Source organism: Lygodium microphyllum, chromosome 20 (assembly GCF_053477565.2).
Source record: "Lygodium microphyllum isolate KBCC chromosome 20, Lygodium_microphyllum_v1.1.10, whole genome shotgun sequence".
NCBI lineage: Eukaryota > Viridiplantae > Streptophyta > Polypodiopsida > Schizaeales > Lygodiaceae > Lygodium > Lygodium microphyllum.
Genome location: NC_141154.1, coordinates 105,128,548 through 105,147,246, shown reverse-complemented (window position 1 = coordinate 105,147,246; position 18,699 = coordinate 105,128,548). Strand labels below are relative to the sequence as shown.

Here is an 18,699-nt window from a genome sequence, read left to right as displayed (position 1 = left end):
GCAAGGGAATGTCCACGCGACTTTCAGTATGGCCCTCTAGATTATAAATTCATAATTAGCAACACATTCTTCGTTCAAAATGTTATTGTAGATAGTATTCTTGAGACACGTTAGTTCATCAATGTTTGTGACTCGCACATCCTCCAAGATTATAGGTTGATAATAAAAAATTGTATCCCCCTCTACAAAAATACATACCATTATTATTGACATTGTATTGTGGGAAAAAAACCACGAGTCACGCTTGTTTACTAGTAGCTGCCACGTCCCCTAGCATGGCTAGTCCGTTTTCTTGGATTCTTTCCTTCCCTACATAGGAACACACATCACTATTAACATCATATAATGATAGAATGTTTTAAAACTTTGACATCATCCAATCATAACATGTGTAAACTTCACGAGCATAGTTTCTTTACCTCTCTGTGCATGAGCCACATCCGATGTGACCTCAAATCCAAGACACTCAGTTATTTCACCCTATGCATAATAAAAAATATTCTTGTTGTTATTTTGGTGATGAACAAGAATTACGTACCTTCACATCATGAGTTTTGTGCAAAAGCAAGCTTACTATCTTGGTGCTCTATAATATGTGTGTCAATTCAATGTGATGCCTCACTACTCGTCATTGTTGTGCATCTCTCTATAGTGGTGTGTAAGGTAACACTCTCCATCACAAGATCTGGAAGAACTTGTTGTATCCTTCTATCCATGCTAATGTCATGGACCTCATTGGTGATGCCTTCCATTGCAATCTGCTCTTTAGTGGTATCAATGAAGGGGCCTATATAGTTTGGTGGTTACGATTCAAATTCAAGGAAATATTTTCACTACAGGGACACAAGAGATGTCTTGGTTATAGTACTTCAAAACATCAAACCTTTTAGGTGTGGAGAAACCAAATTAATTGGTGATAAAGGCCGATCTTTGCTTGGCCTCTCTTCAATGATATTATATGTGTGCTTGCTCTTCTGTTTTCTTTTTACAATAATTGCACTACTAGTATCAATTTCCTATGAACCCATCATAGTCTCTTAGGAGACACCAAAGTGCAATGTACGCCTAAGGATACAACTATTTTTACTTACCATGCCTCTGGATCCTTGTGTCTATTGTGTTTGTTTTTTCCTTGAGTATTTTTGGTACAAACCCTTCTCATTGGAGGGATATTCACCTTCTGAATGGTCGAGAAAAATAGGTCATCTTTGATATACCTCCTCATCCCACTCTTTCTCTATTTGGTAATCCTCATACGTGCACTGATCCTCTTGCATGTTTGCCCAGTCCTCGCATTCTCTCGGTAGAGTTTGTATAGACCCCCTCTCCATCTACATGTACATGAACCTAGTTTACAAAGTCACCATTACATTTCCGGAATAGATCAGCAAGATAGCACTGTAGACATGCTACTAAAGAAGGCTATTGTGAACTACCTATACAGAAGCCTCCATGCTGCCAACTTCGTTGACTTATGTGACTCTATATATTTATCTAGCTTGAAATCATGGAAGATAGTGCGAAACATTTTCTCTCTATGTTTTCTCTTTATCTCCTGGGTGTATTGGAAGAACAAATTGTGTTCCACTCGAATGCTATATTAGTCCTTCCAACTCAAAAGCAATCTCTTTCTGCCGTCTTGCAACATGGCCCAAAAGGTCTCTTGCCTTGCCCAACTTCAAAATGGTACATCTCCATCTGCTCGAATCAAAGTTATGTCATTTAATATCCATTTTTCAGACTTATGATGCACATAATTTAGATGAACAAGAATAACCTATGTTCAGGCATACCCATCAACATTCTATTTGTCTTGTCAGAACTCTCCATGGCCTTCAATATCCTTACACGATCTGCCTTGTTTAGCTTTGAGGATGCCAATGTGTGTACTCTCTCCTTGTTCAATACACCCCCCATCTTGGAGCCCCACTCCAAGAATGAGACAGTTCTGCATTGACAAAAACATTGTTACCTTTGACCAATGTAGTTTGAGTACATATAAATGGTAAGTACAAAGAGGTAGCAACTTATTGATACCATTTCTCTCCGAGGCTAGGGTCTGCAACTCTTAGCAAACGTCGAGTTTTCTTGATGAGCTTTGCATTGACACTGTAATACATCTCACCCCACTTGGTTCTAAACTCAAAGTAGGAGAGTTGTGTCCGTTTCTATTCGATTGGTTGCTCTGCCATATCATACTCGTCCTGCACTTGGTAATTAGGGACAATATCATTGCATTAGGAAAAAATGCATTAGGAAAAACATTATTAAGTTAGCTTGAAGAACTACCTACCTTCCACATAATGTGGGCAAGTGCAATCAATGGTGCCTTGTACCATGCGGGAATGGGCACCGGCTTTCTGTGTGCTTGCACCCATGCCTTTGCCTCATCAGTTAGCTTGTCAAAAATAGTTGCTGGTCAGCCTGCCACCCTAGCATCCTTACTTCACAAACAAGGTTTGGATAAGAGGTATGGACAACCCCCTTTTGTGCCAGCCTGTGTACATTCTATATTAGGATCTCATGCATATTTCATCATCCACCTGACCTTTAGCACAAAAGGTAATCCAAGCATATGAGAATATGGTCCATTGCATACCTGTTTGTACGAGAAATAGCTGACAAAATCTCCCTCTCTGCCACACTTGTCACTTTCACAAGGCAACAATCAACACACACATGTGGCCTCGCATTATCTGGAAATGCTGTTGCAAACAATTAATTATGTTAACGATGACATAAGCAACAAACACATTGCAAAATGTTACGACACTCACATGTGCGTATCTCATTCATCCATGCTGTGAGCCAATGGTTACCATCCCAAACATAAAACATGCAATTTGACAAAAAGGAAAAATCAGTGCCGTTGATTTTTGCTTTAAAGTCCTCATGCTTCTTTAGCCAATGGGCATCCCACTCATTTCTAATCATATCATCAACCTCCTTGCACTGGTGTCGTGGAGTTTCTAATGATACTATGAATATACCCATCCCTCTAATGTACCCATTGTCGAAAAGGTCCCTGAGAGTTACTTGTACCTCAATGTGACTTGTCTAATTGTAGGCATGGAAACCAAATGACATAATGGGATGGGTGGCAAAGGGATGGATGTCCGCATCTGAATGAGACAATGAAGTGATTAATGTTCAATCAACATAAAGAAATAAAATCCATAATCTAAATCATGCTACCATCTCTTACAAGCACTCACTGTCAATGTTTTCAACTAGTCTTCTATGCATGCTTGCACAATATGTTTATTGTAAGTGACTGTGAGAGCGGTCTCGCCAGCAGTTATTTCATCGGCATCTGTCATGCGCTCCTTTTCAATTCTTTGTGTTTGCTTATTCTTGGTTTCTGTGTGGCCATGCGGCTATTGTGCACTAAAGGACTCGATGCTTTGATGGTCATCCCTTTCCTCATCAGTATCACTCTCTGATACTATGAGCTTTCTCTTGCCCTTTCTCGTCTGTGTCATCAAAGCGTGCCCATCTTCTTCTAATGCCACTACTTCCCCACATGCAATTGCAATGGTTGCTTGTAGCTCGACGGAAGTCAATGATCACATTTGTGTTTCTCTCCCTCTCGCTCTCAGAGGGTGACTCCCCCCTTGTGATTGCATGTTGCTAATGACAATAGCCTATCATCTTGCTCTAGATCACGGAATTCCACTTACAGATTGAATAGAAAAGGGTTATGTTTTATTAAGGAAAATTCACAAATAAGGATATTTATAAATAGGCATTGAACGCATGTGATATAGAGGGTATATATATAGTGAACTACTTGGGTATATTGCTTCCTCGATTTCCTGCCAATCAAATACCAATTGAGAGAGAGAGAGAGAGAGAGAGAGAGAGAGAGAGAGAGAGAGAGAGAGAGAGAGAGAGAGAGAGAGAGAGAGAGAGAGAGAGAGAGAGAGAGAGAGAGAGAGAGGAGGGGAGAGGAAGAGATGGCATTGGGATAAGAGAGTGAGAGATAGATAGATAGATAGATAGAGAGAGAGAGAAAGAGAAAGAGAGAGAGAGAGAGAGAGAGGGGGAGGGAGGAAGGAGGAGAGAGAGAGAGAGACCGAGGAAGGTGGGGATAGATTAAGAGAGAGAGGGAGGGAGAGAGAGTGAGAAGTGGAGAGAGAGAGGGAAAAGCCTATGATAGAAAGGTGAGATAGAGTATGTGTGACTGTGTTAGAGAGAGAGAGGGAGAGAAAGAGACAGGGGAGGAGAGAGAGATAGAACCGTGCCGAGGAGGCTAGGGGACAGAAAACACGCACTTGAATTGCAAGGGGAGGGGGTCCTTTTAAAAGACAAAGGACAGAGAGTGAGAGAGGAATAGAGAGAGAGAGTTACATAACCGAGAGTTGTGGGAACGATTTGCAATGTGAAAAGGGGGGGATGGGTCCTTTTATAGGTGAAGGAGAGAGGAATTGGGGGGATAGAGAGAAAGAGTGATGAGAGAGAGAGGGGGGAAGAGAGACAGCATGTGATATGTGTAATTTTTTCTCACCAGAAAGGGGTTATCGGTAGCCCCTTATTGAACAAATTTTTTTTTTTGATGACCCATTTTTTCGCCCAATAAGGGGATGCTAGCAACCCCTTCTCGATGAAAAAACAAACAATAGTTCTGAGAATAGACAACATGGGAAGAAGAGAGATCAACAGAGTATGGGTTTTTTTTTCACTCAAGAAGGGGCTGCTGGCAACCCCTTCTCGTCGAAAAAAGATAATCCATAGGTTCGAGAATAGAGAGCATGGGGGAAAGAGAGAGTAACAGAATGACGAGAGAGGGGATGAAAGAGAGAGAGCGTGCAATATTTTTTCATCTAGGAAGGGACTGTCAGTGATGCCTTCTTGGTTAGAAAAAATACTACATTTTGCATGCTCTCTCTCTCTCTCTCTCCCATCACTTTGTTACTCTCTCTTCCCCCCATGCATTCTTGGACATGTGGGTTTTTTTTCCACTGAGAAGGGGTCGTCGATAGCCCCTTCTTGGACAAAAAAAAAACCCACACTCTGTTGCTCTCTCTTCTTTCCATGCTGTCTATTCTTGGAACTGTGACTTACTTTTTGCCAAGAAGGGGTCATTGGCAGCCCCTTATTGGGTGAAGAAAACCCACAAATCTAGTTGGGTGAAAATTTACTCTCGCCAGGAATGGGTCACCAGAAAAGTTTTTCGTCCGATAAGGGGCTACTGGCAACCCCTTTTTGGTGAGAAAAATTTACACATATCACATGTCCTGTCTCTTTCCCCCTCTCTCTCATCACCCTTTCTCTCTCTCCCCCCATTTTCTCAACTAATTAACTAATATTTACTTAATTAACTTTACGAGAGAAAGAGAGAGAGACAATTTTCTAAATAGTAGATCTTTACACTCCTTGAAGCATAATATGAGATAGTCATACAAAGTAGAAGCTTATACACAAGCTCGCTAAAAAAACACACTCGTTCAAACATTGCTTTATTCATGTTGTTCCATATTTGCTAGAGATATATGCTTCTTAGTCAAATCCATATCACTGGGAGAATTCCATATATCTCCCCAATGATGACTTCTTTCCAGGTAAGAGTTGTTGGATGATAGGGGGCTATCAGTACCTGCAAAAAGTAAACGACATTAGCATTGGCTTCACACAATAAGAATATGTGAGGGATTGATTCAAATATCTTATTAGATTTGGGTCATATCCCATCTCCTAGACCTATTTTTAAGTGCTTTGTTGTCTAAATAGCTTTCAAGAAGATTAACCACATTAAGCAAGAGGCCTTTGGTTGAATACTTTCGAACCATATCATCTAGAATCTATAGGACCATTGATGATGAGTTCAATTCCAATTCCATCTTTTATTAATTTTAGCAAATAGTTTATGGAAAGTTTGTTTGTTTTTTTATATAGGTAGTATGGTCTTACCATTATCTATGGTTAAAATAAGGGTTGAGTTGTATGGATTTACTTAGATGGGGACCCCAACAACTTTGTATTTGTAATAGTAGTAGCAACTAATCTTCATCTAAGATCTGATAGTATGTTTTGAGGATCCCTTGGTCTACATATGAAGTCTAAAGAGCTCTATGGTAAAGTGAAATTTGTTACTAGTAAAGAGCTCTATGGTAAAGATATCTAAGAGATCTATGGTAAAGAGCTTTAAACGTTGATTGTTCTTTGCTTAAGCAAGATCCATGCACTCCAAATATTCATAATGAGTTTTATGCACCCTTTGACTACAATTTCAGCTTTGTTCAAAGCTACTGTAATTGCATTGTGCCCTTTCCATCTTGGGTATCCTTCAAAGGGAAATTTGTAATAGCTCTTTAGGATTAAAAAATTAAGTAATAAAATTTTAAAATTAACTAGTTAATTAAAAGAATCCAACATGTAATTGCTAGGATTTCATGGATCATGCCGTAGAAGGAAAAACATATTTGGCATGCAAGCACCTATACTATATGTACCTCCAAGTGTTTGGGATGGATGCAAATGCGAACATGTTTATACACCAACCCACACTCATTACTGAAGAAAACTTGCACATTGTATTTGGAAGCAGAATAACTTTTCCAACACCACCTATACTGTGACCAACAATGCAACGCACGCCAACACTACCTCTTAGCACAACCACATTTTATTTTGCCAAGAAAGTCACTATTATACAATCTAGTTGGATGGCTTGTGTCAAAATTCTGACAAGCCTTTGGTGACCTTGTCTCTCTTCGTTTGACAAGCAAAATCACTTTTTCTAGAGTTAACACAATATAAATGTACATTTGGATTGCTTGTATGAATTGTCTTGTATCATATTTGTTGGGAAGAAGAGGGGAAGGGAGAGAGGGGGAGAGGGGAGGAAACTATCAATCCATTGCAATTAAAGTTCTAAAAACACCGAGTGGTTGCCCATTCACAGAGAGAGAGAGAGAGAGAGAGAGAGAGAGAGAGAGAGAGAGAGAGAGAGAGAGAGAGAGAGAGAGAGAGAGAGAGAGAGAGAGAGAGAGAGAGAGAGAGAGAGAGAGAGAGAGAGAGAGAGAGAGAGAGAGAGAGAGAGAGAGAGAGTAAAGGTAGTGGTGGCAATTGTGGAGGTGGTGGGGATAATGGTAGTGGTGGTGGAGATGGTGACAGAGATGGTGGTAATGGTGGTGGAGGTAGCCGTGGTGGTGGTGGTGGCGGCAATGGTGGCGGCATTGGTGGTGGAGGAAGCTGTGGTGGTGGTGGTAAAAAAAATCTAGGGGTGGGGATAAGTGGACTGTCTGGAACAAGAAATGGAGGTTGCCCAGAAAAGCTTGCTAAAAAAGCTCACTTCTCACATGCACTCGATACATGATTTTTGAAGAAAGGGAAAGTTGCTACCAATTTTTCATGTAGCATTAGCTTATTGATGTGATTAATATGATTAGAAGTGGGACATAAGTGAAGCTTACATGGCATGATGAGCAGATTGATGAAACATGGAGGGTGCTATGCCTAATCACTATTATATGGGCATGTGGAGATGCCTAGCGGATTGTGCCAAATCTAAAGTATAGTATCTTAGAGATACTCCCATACTCTAATCATGTCGTCTCAATTGAGATATTCTATGGGATGGTGTGTATGGGAAGGACCTTTATGCGGCCACTCATGTTTTGTTCCTAGACCAAGAAGAGTACATAAGAGGAGTGAACTTAACTTGGGTTAACCATGCAAAGAAAGATGTGGCCTCAATCACAAGGTTGGAGAATTGCATGAAATAAATTACCAAAATCTTAACAGCCATGGGTGTGGTAAGGTTGTACATGGAAAAACATGGTATGATAGTGTTGCAGCAAGTTTGGTAGAAGAGGTGGAATTTTTTCCTAGGAGCACGAAGAAAGATAAATCCCTTGGCCCTGATAGTTTCCCTATCCAATTTTGTAAATCAAAATAGTATTAAGTTAGTCCCAAAGAATAAGGAAAGGAATAAACAATCACTAGTGCCCTCTTACTATGTTAAGTGCTTCTTATAAGGTCATGGCCAAATCACTTTCATTAAGGGTTAAGTTCATCCTCTTGAAAGGAACAAACATAGTCACACTAGTGCCCTCTTACTATGCTAAGTGCTCCTTATAAGGCCATGGCCAAATTACTTTCGTTAAGGGTTAAGTTCATCCTCTCGAGAGTTATGCATATCAAGTAGTACAAATTTTTGCATGGAAGAAAACTAGATAATGCTATTCTAAATATTTTGTTTGGGATAGACTATGCTTTAGAAAAGGGTGGCATGTCCATTCTTGTAAATACGAATGTAAACAAAGCTTATAACCCACATCAGCTTGCAATTTGTATTGAGTGTCTTGCAATAGTCTAGGTTTGGCACCATATTTTGAATGACGATTAAGGCTCTACTTAATTCTAATAGATTTTGTTGTCATTAGTATCGATAGATATTTCTTGAACTAAAGAGATCATTGTAGCAAGGGTGTCCATTGGCTCCACCACTCCTTGTGCTTGTCATTTTACCTCTTCTCCAATACATTAAAAAAAGAATTCAATATGATACTATCGAAGATCTTCCTTTACCAAATGGCCAACAAACCATGTTCATCCAAATATGTTTGATCATGATAATTCTCATCTTATCACTGTAAAACCCTAATATTCAATTGAGCTTTTCAGGGTGTGATGATTTTGTTGAGGTCTAGAGTTCCATGGTCACTAAACACGAAACAAAACTACCATTGATTGAATCATATGAGTCCATTGATCAGTTAGCTACGTTTGGTCTCAAGGAGACCAAGAACGGATTAGTCTTGGAGAACCTTGGCTACCCATTTGGTTTTGGAATTTCTATGAAACAGAGGTTCTCCTAGTTTTTTTGTGAAATTTGCTACAAAGCTACATGAGACACTTCGTATTATGTCAAGTTGGTGGGGAAGTTGGTGATCTCTATAGCAAAAAGCTACGATGCTCAATTTTAATCTACTTTAAATGCTTGATGGAGGTCTACCTTGTGCTACTACAATGAGAAGCTCGAGCATGTCCACCCATTGATGGGAGGGCCTCTCCTAGTAGGATATTTCTTCTCACAAGCATTGAAGGTTCGTACTAAGGAATCTAATGACTCAATTTTTTATTGACACTCAAAAAGATTTGCATTGTGGTTGTCAATGGGTTGAGAGTGTTAATGTGAGGTGTGACAACTCTCTAGAGAATTTGTTTGCATGTGGCATTATCTCAAATTTGAGTAGAGAATTTGAGCTAGACAAAAACTCTATTATGAGATAAGGGTGATCATAAGCATAATTACACAGTGGTATGTGACTTGATGAGAGTTGTCACTTTGAGGAAGATATGGCTAGCTCTTAATGATGTTATTTTCATTAGGAGGGGAATGCATCTCCCTTTCTAACTTTGCTAGCAATGTGATTGCAAAGGCTAATGCTATCATGTGGCATTTTGCCAAGAAGAATCTTATGTTGCAAAGCCTTTGAAAACAAATTTTCGAAGCCATGTTGAATTATATAAATAATACCCCATATTAATATTCTCTTTGCATTCCAAAGAAAGAAAGAAAGAAAGCTTGTGCAAAACATACTACTAATAATAAGGTTCTTAAACAAGCCACCTAATGAAAATAAAGGTTGTTTAATACTAAACAATGAAAAGGTTGCTTTAAGTAAATTCTATTGGCTAATTTTCTCCACCTAGTGTTCACCGAAAATTGTTTTCGTCATTTTTATAACTAACTTTTAAATGCCAAGGTTTTAAGCCTTCTTCTTTAAATTTGGAAGGCTCTTTTGACAATTTTGCCCAACCTTCGGATTTTTGCGAACAATATGAGGAGTCCCATTAGGTACCAATAGAGAGGCAATCATAAACCTGTGGTCATAGTTGGATATTCAACTAAATAAGAATATATACAGCATACACAGAAGAAGAAAGGTGCTAACTCTTTATCATTACAAAATGAACAGCTAGAATTGCATAGGGATGAATCAGACATGATCCCTATACAACAAAAAGAGCAAAACAGGAAGCTGGCTGGTAAGAAATTAGAATTCATAGAAATGAAGCATTGTCTCAGAGCTGACTATCTTGGGCTGAGTGTCTCTGTATCAACAGTGACAGAGATCAGAGGGAGTTCATCTGGTGCACACGGGCGAATGGAAGAGAGCCCGATATTCCGAGACGACAGAAGGATAGGCGGATCGCTCACCGGCATGTTTCCTTCCAGCATTTGCACAACACTGCTCATTGAAGGCCGGGAAGAGGCATTCTCCTGGATGCACCATAATGCCACAAGAATCATCAGGTGGACTTGTTTCTGAGCTTCACTGTCGAGCTTCTCGTGTAGCAAAGGATCAACAAGTTCCGAAAAAGGATCAGAATGATCAGCTTTCTTCACACGGATGTCCAATTCCTCCTCTCTTTGAGACAAAAATGCATCACCTTGTCCTCCACGCACGTTTTGCAGAAGGAGAAGCTTGTTGAAAGCCATTGCAGGCAGATACCAGTGTTCCGGGTTCGGCAGTGACTGATCTACACTTCTTCTACCACTGACAAGTTCTAGGACCACCATGCCATAGCCATAGACATCTGTCTTGCTATCAATACCAGCGCCCAGTAGCCACTCGGGAGCCAAGTATCCGGGTGTGCCCCGCATTGTAGTGAGTACCCTGCTTTGCTCCCTACTCATGCTGCGGGAGAGCCCGAAATCAGCCACCTTAGCCCGGAATTGTTCATCTAACAGTATGTTCTGAGGCTTGACATCCAAGTGCAGGATCCTTTCCTCACACTCCTCATGCAAGTAAGCCAAACCACGCGCTGTATCAAGAGCTATTCTGAATCTAGTTTCCCAATTCAAGGACACTGCTCTATTATTCACAGTTACAGCTGAGGTATCTGTTTCTGTATCAACAGATGTGGGTGTCTCTGCTGGAGTAAGCATGTCTGAGGATTTAGGGTTCCATGAATTGGTGGCAGAAGGGGAATTGCGGAACAGCCATGTATCCAAAGATAACCCTGCCATGTACTCATACACCAAGAGTCTCTCTGCCCCTTCTACACAGAACCCCTTCAATGAGACTAGATTCACATGCCTGATCCTGGATATCGTGGCCACTTCTGCACAAAACTCCTTTTGCCCTCTTCCTTCTCTCTCCAGCCTTTTCACAGCAACCTTCACACCGTCTGCCGATAGCCCTTCATAGACCGCTCCGAATCCTCCTCTACCAAGCTTTCTGCTGAAATTCTCTGTAGCTTTCTCTAAGTCCTTGAAGGAAAATCGGGTGGGAAGCCCAGTCAATGTCTTCAAGAATTCAGCGTCTGCTTCCAAGTCTTTCCCTGCGGCCGCCATGGCGACCTCCACGTCCTCCTTAACCTTGATACGGTAAGCATATCGTAGCAGATACAGCAACACACTGATCAAGCAGTTTGTGATGACGACCCCCAGGATGTAAACAAATGAGGGGCGCCACTTGAGTGCGACGCCATTGGAGAAGACCGCCATAAGGCTTATGTCTACTGATAGGAGAACGACCACAGAGGTAATCCATTTGGAGCTCCTTGTAGCTTTTTTCTTCTTGCAGAATTTCATGCTTCCTTGTACCAAAAAGAGAGCTGCCACAGATCGGTCATGCCTCCCCCCCCTCCCCTCTCTCTCCCTCTCTCTCAACAACTACCCGAGCATGACTTTTAAAAGTCGTGTGATCGGCGATTCGCAAAACCTTCAACAAATCGGCAGCGGAGAACGATGACTTCACCGAACGTATTGCCTTGCTACACGTGGCCATCAACCATTGACTTGTGTGAATGCATAATAATGGATTATTACTAGGCGCGGAGCGCCTACGCTCCGCGCCTAGACTTAGCTCGGCGTTTCGCGCCAGGCTGGCGCGTAGCGTCCGGCAGTTCGCGCCAAAATATGAAGTACTAATGTTTTAATTTGTTCACATATTTTTTCACTTAGTAATGAATCAAATAGTTTTGTAATTTTTAAACTTCATTATAAGAAAGTACAACATTACATTTTATAGATATGTGAACAAAGAAGAAAAAAAAACTTTGATTGTATTGAAATAAAAATATCATGCAAATATAATATGAGAGAACAAAGATTACACTTTTGAAAAAATAGAGGTTACAATACTTTCTGTAAAACTTTTTTATATACAATATTGATGGTACCATTTACCATGTCCTCTTTCTCATCAATCAAGACTTTCAATCTGTCCGGAGACTTTACTCTTGAGAAAGCAACATAGAGTTGACCATGAGTAAAGATTGGGGTTTTTAGATATATCCCCAAACATGATAACGTTTGGCCTTGAGATTTGTTGATTGTCATTGCAAACGCCAAACGGACTGGGAATTGCAAGCGTTTCATTGAGAAAGGAAGTTCCAGTGTAGTTGGGATGAAAGTTATCCTTGGGATAAAAACTCTGTCACCAATATTGGTCCCTGTAATTATCTCTGCATCAATGACCTTGTTATTGAAAGCCTTGCATACCATCCTAGTACCATTGCATAAAACTTTAGAAGGATTCAAGTTCCTGAGTAATATTATTGGAGCATTTACTTTGAGTAGCAAGATATGAGGAGGAATACCTCCACTGAGGTCAAGGGAATTTAGATATTCCACAGAATAGAGGAATGAGTTCTCCTCAGTTCTATCCACAAAATTAACATTGTAGTATTGTTTAACCTCTCCTGGCATTGACTGCAATGCATGATTGTTTATCATTTCCACATCATTGTTTCAAGGTGCAAGAATGACATGTTCACTAAAGAACGTTTTGTAATCAATTACACAATTCATTTCACGATAGCAAAAATTGATCAAGTCTTGCATAGATCCTCCCTTTAACAACAATGCAGGTGGAATTTGCAATATATTATTAGTATGTGTCAAATCTTTTCCATCTCCAATGTCTTGCAACCATGCAACAAATTGATCCTGATCTGATGTGACCCGCATATTTTGTGTAAGTTTCAAAACATTGAAATATTGCCACAAATTGGAACAACATATAGCAGCACTGACAATATCCTCACGGGTACCCTTTGGTACAACAGGTAATATTTGCCTAAAATCTCCACCTAGTAGAATAACTTTACCACCAAATGGCATATCACACTGCATTATATCCTTTAAAGTTCTGTCCAGTGCCTCAAAGGTATTACGATGCAACATAGGAGCTTCATCCCACAAAATAAGACTTGCCTCTTTTAACAGTGTTGCAAGGTGACTTTGAACATGTATATTGCATGTAGAATTATTATCTGCTTGCAATGGAAATTTGAACTTTGAATGGGCAGTACGACCATGTGGCAAAAACAATGCAGCAATACCAGAGGATGCTATAGCTATGGCAATGCGACCTTGACTGTGAAGCTTTGCAAGTAAACATTTGTATAGGAATGTTTTTCCAGAATCGCCTGGGCCATCTAAGAAAAATGGTTTACCCAAACCACTATCAATAGCATTCATTATTGCCATAAAACAATTTCTTTGTCCATCATTCAACATAGCTTGCATTGTTAAGAAGGTATTCTCTTGTTCTACTTTATCATATAGTTGTTCATCAAGGATCAAAGGATTTGTGTACTCTTGCATTGTCACCTCAGGCAATCCATGATACTCTGCCAACTTGCGTCCATGTTGATCTAAAAGTTTTTGAATATGCATCAACGCATGATTATTGGCCTCATCTTGCATATCAACATTTCGCATATTTTGCAAGGAGAGTCGATGTTTTATATCCTCTGTCAGCGGAACTAAGAACTCTTCCCATAGAGCCCCAAGTCGGGCAGGCGAACAAAATACCAAGATGGATGCAAACAAATTTCTTAATTGAGCACCGGTTTGCATCAACGTAGCTTCACGCAAACACATTTGCCATTTATCATCTGTTTCCAACATTCCTTTTGCAATGCAAACCTCCTTAAAAGTTGAATATACCACATTATCAACCGTACGCAATGCCTCAAAGGATGTGCACCCCTTGCATACAGTGAGTAGTAGGCGCAAATAGTATTTTTCTCCACACATAAGTGAAACAAAGTATATTCGACCACATGTGTTTCCTTGCTTTTTCTTTGTCCACATTTTTTTGTGTACATTCCAAACCCAAAACATTGGAAAGTCTTGATAGAGAACTGTGTTAGCATCAGGGTGCAAACGATTGCATGTAAACCATTCTGTGAGAGTTGTTTTTTGAGCATTTTCATTTTGCACCACATCACAAATGTTATTAGAGTCACGAAAGGAAACAGTATTCTCTCCAGGTAAATGTATTTGCAATCGTTGAATATTGGGTTTCTCATCATGAAGTTTGAATTCAAATATTCGCCAACATGCTTCAGAAGCTGAAATATATCGTGCATCTAAGTACCTCTCAATCTCATCAATATTTTGTGCATCAATATTTTCTGTGTCAATATCATTGGATCTGGAATCACGCGTACTTGTAAACCGAATGGTTGTTCGATCATGGCTCTTATATACATATTTATATAAATATTTGACAGCTGCAATTGTCGAGCAAACCTCAATATTTATGTGAGTACTATACTTGGAACTCAAATAAGGATTTTAAGGCACTATCCATCGGTTATCCAAGAGGTTACCATTAGCATTATGAGTCCTTCCATCCTCTCGATGTCTGTATAAAGGATAACCAGTTTTATCAACTGTAGTTGTATGTATAAACTTTTTTGGATAATCCTTTATACACTTTCCGTCCACCATGCAAGCACTTTTTGGATTGAACTCACCACACGGACCATGTATGTTACATTTACTAATAATTCGATACAAATCCGAAAACCTTTCCTTATCAGGTAGCTCAGCGCACACCACTCTATCATAATGATGTGCTTCTAGTGGCTTAAAGTGTGGTTCTAATATCAAGAGCGTATGCGAATGAGGCAAGCCTCTCTTTTGGAATTCTATGACAGCCACAGCAACTTTACCAAACAACTTCTTTTTCACTATCGATTGCATCATGCCCTTATGTTTCAAATGAAAAACTCTAGCAGTTAAATCTGGTCGATCATGTGCAGTTTGACTAGGCAACAAAGCATCTGTAATTTCAGACCACTTAGGATTGCATGTCATGGTGATAAACAAATCAGGTTTGCCTTTGCTACGCACAATTGCCATATCATCTTGATATAATTGGTACATGAATCTTGGTCCACCTGTAAAGCTAGATGGCAATACTATTCTCTTGCCCACACCAATTCCAGTGATATTAGTATCAACTGCATCTGAACCATTGACCATATCAGCCAATCCCCTATACATTTCAACTCGCAATGTTGCTTGATTATGACGACACCAAGCCAATCTACATTGTTCAATGCTACAATAAGCATCGACAATGTATTGTTGTAGCAAGCGACCACCACGCAAAAGACATGCATTAGTATCATCTCGAATCTGAAGTCGAAAAGCGTAATACTGCATTTGAGTGACGCAATCTTTATTTGCAAGATTATTTGTATTAATATGAGCATCCATAAATGCATATGGAACTTTAGTATGCCATCCATCCTCTCCATTTGGAAAAAGAAGAACATATAACAGTGGCATATATGCCTTGTGTAAGTTAGAAATATAAATCAAATGGCCTTGTCGTGTGCGAACTTGAATGCTACGATGATCAAGTGTATCATCATCACCTTGTCCAAGCATGATCGCACCAACCTCACTTGCAGTGGGAACTGAATATCGTTTAGAGGTGGATCGATTTTGAAAAATGGACATTCTTATTTCTACAGATGGATTGCATTGCAAGCTTGCACCAACTACTATAAAGGCCTGTGCATAAGCATTGTGATCATGCATCATTTGTTGAAGCTCTTGTAGTAAGTCTGGCAAAAGCCCAGGTAAAACCCCCATGCGATTCAATAACTCATGATCAATGTCATGAATATAAAGTTGTGCAAACTTTGGTATTTGTTGTCCATCCTCACTTGGCAATATGGAACCTATTTGGTGATATATTGATCCATGAACTTGAAAAGTATAACCATTTCCATTTTGAGGCAAAAGCTTATCAATTTTTGCACCCATTGAAACAAAAGCCAATGCGCTATTATAAGCACGTATTTTTTTTTTGAACTCTCTACTTTGTGGATGTGTGCCATCAAGCAAATTACATAGAGGTTGTGGTGGCTGCTGTAGAGCTGGTAAAATTACTTTCCCTTCTCTACAGCAATGCTTTCTAATCGAAGTTGTACGTATTGTTTTAGTTTCACCGTGCCACAACTTAGCCATGCAATGGTGACAAACCTTGCAAAGGGTACCAATTGCATGCAAATTTGGTTTTTGGAAGAGCAAAATTGTTATTGATGGATAAATACCCAAATTATGTGGCATGTCATGGAGAATTGAACAAAATCCACCATTTTGAGGTAGAAATATAGGAGCTTGAATCCTGTACTGGTCATGTACCATCTCAGTACTTGCACCTGCATTATGGATAGCTTCATTCTCTTCTTGAATAATGCGAGGCAATTGAACATCTAAGGACAGTAATGGTGCACCAGGCATTTGAGCACTTATATCAATTGTATTTGTTGTAATGCGATGCAATTGTTGTAATTGTGTTCTTGCTCTTGCCCTGTGTCTATGTTCAGCTCTAGTAGCATCAAGCATTTGCCTACAATTTCTTAATCCACCATCTGGATTATTTGTGTTTCCATTTCTTTGTCGACTTGTGCTACGTACCCCCACTCCGAAGGGTAGAAATTCATGGTTATCCAACATCTCAACATCTATATTGTGGATAGTTGCATTGTCTCCTTGACGAATAGGAGGTGGTTGAACTTCCAATGGCAACAATGGTGCAACTGGCATTTGGAAACTTGTAGCTTGGATGCCATTGTATCTATCTCTATCTATGGCAGCATGTGCAGTCGTTGTAATTTTGTTCTAACTCTTGCCATGTGCCTACGTTCAGCTCTCGTAACATTAAGTATTTGCCTACGCACACTCAAGCCACCATTAGGATTGTATTGTCGAATTGTGGTAGACATCTGAACCTGAAAGGATACCAAATCATGAGCAACAGAGCAAGATGCAGCACGAAATTGATTGGTTTGATATAGCTGATTTGGGATTTGAACATCCATATTGTTTCCATTTGCATGATGTTGTTCATACATATCTCTTGCATGGTCACGAACATGTAATTCAGTCCTAACTCTTGCAACGTGCCTACGTTTATGTCTAGTAATTTTGAGCATTTCCCTACGTGCACATAATACACGATCTCTAGGCACAGAATGTGTTGGAAGTACCATTGTCGAGAAAAACCTGAGATAAAAAGAAAAATGTACTTTGATATTAGTATTTACAAATGCGAAGTTTTTTGAAACGTTATTATAGTCTATACTATGATAAATATTATAATTTCACATAGGGAACAATGTAATCTCACATAGGCAAGAATATAAATTGAAATAGCATATTACGTCATTGTCGTGAGGGATACATAAGTCCAAATCACATGAAATTTCTCAAACCCAGCAATAGAATGACATATCTATTGGAGGATTTGTCCAAAAAGTCTTGAAGGAATTAGATATGTTAAGAGAACTATGCATTGGATGATGAACTCGTATGACGATTCACACCAAAGTTCTCGCAAAAGGAGATTGAAGCTCTTTGAAGTTTGATTAAACTCTTCATTTGCTTCTTAATTGTATCCAACCGATGTATGAGCTTTAGGGATACAACACAATTGTTGTGTCATTTGACATGTTTGAGGGCACATCAAACTAACTTTGTCCTTGCCATGCCTTAGATTTTACAGACATTCATCTGTGCGTTGAGAACGCACGAAATGATGTCTGGTACAGGAACATTGTTTCTTGCATCAGATGTTTTAGTACACTCCATATGGTCATTGTTATACAACGTATTTTTAAAGAGAGAGAAAGAGAGAGAGAGAGAGAGAGAGAGAGAGAGAGAGAGAGAGAGAGAAAACATTTTTTAAAAGTAATTTCATACTTTTATGACCTAGGCGTACTAAAATTTCTTCCTATCTCTTAGGGAAGACATTAGCAAAGATATACCTCAAGATAAATTTGTTCTAAACACTATTTCAATATAAAATTTGAAGATTATAACATCACATAAGCAATAATATAATCTTACATATGCAAGAATATAAATTGAAAGAGCATATTATGTCATTATCATGGGGGATACAAAAGTCCAAATCACATGAAAATTCTCAAACCCAACAATAGAATGACATATCTATCGGAGGATCCGACAAAAAGTTATTGAAATCCTTAGATATGCTAAGAGAACTATGCATTGGATGATGAACTCATGCGACAATTCAATAGGTTCAATATTGCAGAGAACCTATTGAGGCAAACTTTTAGAGATGTGATATGCACATCGAGGCAAATGCTCTCAAGTGCAAGCACGCTTGCATTCTTTTGAGCCAGTAATTCTCACACTCCATCCTCTATACGATCATTGCTCTTAGCAAGGTCTTGCAGCTTTTCTGCATGGTCTTCCAAAGCACACGGTGGCCAGTGCTTGTGAACCAACTCATAGATTTCTCCTATATAGCCCTTTATTTCATCTATCTCATCTTGCAAAATTATCCCATCAGCCAAGCCTCCTTCATATTTTTTTGCCAGGATTTTTTCGATCCTTTGAAGGCGATCACCAAAGTTTTGACAGAAGGAGTTTAATTAAAACTTAAATGAACAAAATATTAA

The 18,699-nt window shown here is 39.4% G+C and overlaps 1 protein-coding gene and 1 pseudogene across 1 annotated transcript; both read right to left on the bottom strand.

The window, feature by feature from the left end:
* Positions 1 to 9,800: 9,800 nt before the first annotated feature.
* Positions 9,801 to 11,631, bottom strand: LOC148019209 (putative receptor-like protein kinase At5g20050 pseudogene; annotated as a pseudogene).
* A 1,078-nt stretch (positions 11,632 to 12,709) lies between these two features.
* On the bottom strand, positions 12,710 to 16,816 carry LOC148019208 (uncharacterized). The gene is made up of 2 exons (XM_087701318.1): positions 14,581 to 16,816; positions 12,710 to 14,481 (listed from the first exon to the last, which is right to left on the bottom strand). The coding sequence occupies exons 1-2, from the start codon at positions 16,814 to 16,816 to the stop codon at positions 12,710 to 12,712; spliced, it is 4,008 nt and encodes a 1,335-aa protein (XP_087557444.1).
* Positions 16,817 to 18,699: the final 1,883 nt, after the last annotated feature.

What these genes read in the sequence shown, in the direction of transcription:
- LOC148019208 (XM_087701318.1), bottom strand. Translation starts at nt 16,816, where the DNA reads ATGCCAGTTGCACCATTGTTGCCATTGGAAGTTCAACCACCTCCTATT. An exon ending in AAGGACTCATAATGCTAATG is followed by an intron (nt 14,482 to 14,580) that starts GTAACCTCTTGG and finishes CGACAATTGCAG; the next exon opens with CTGTCAAATATTTATATAAA.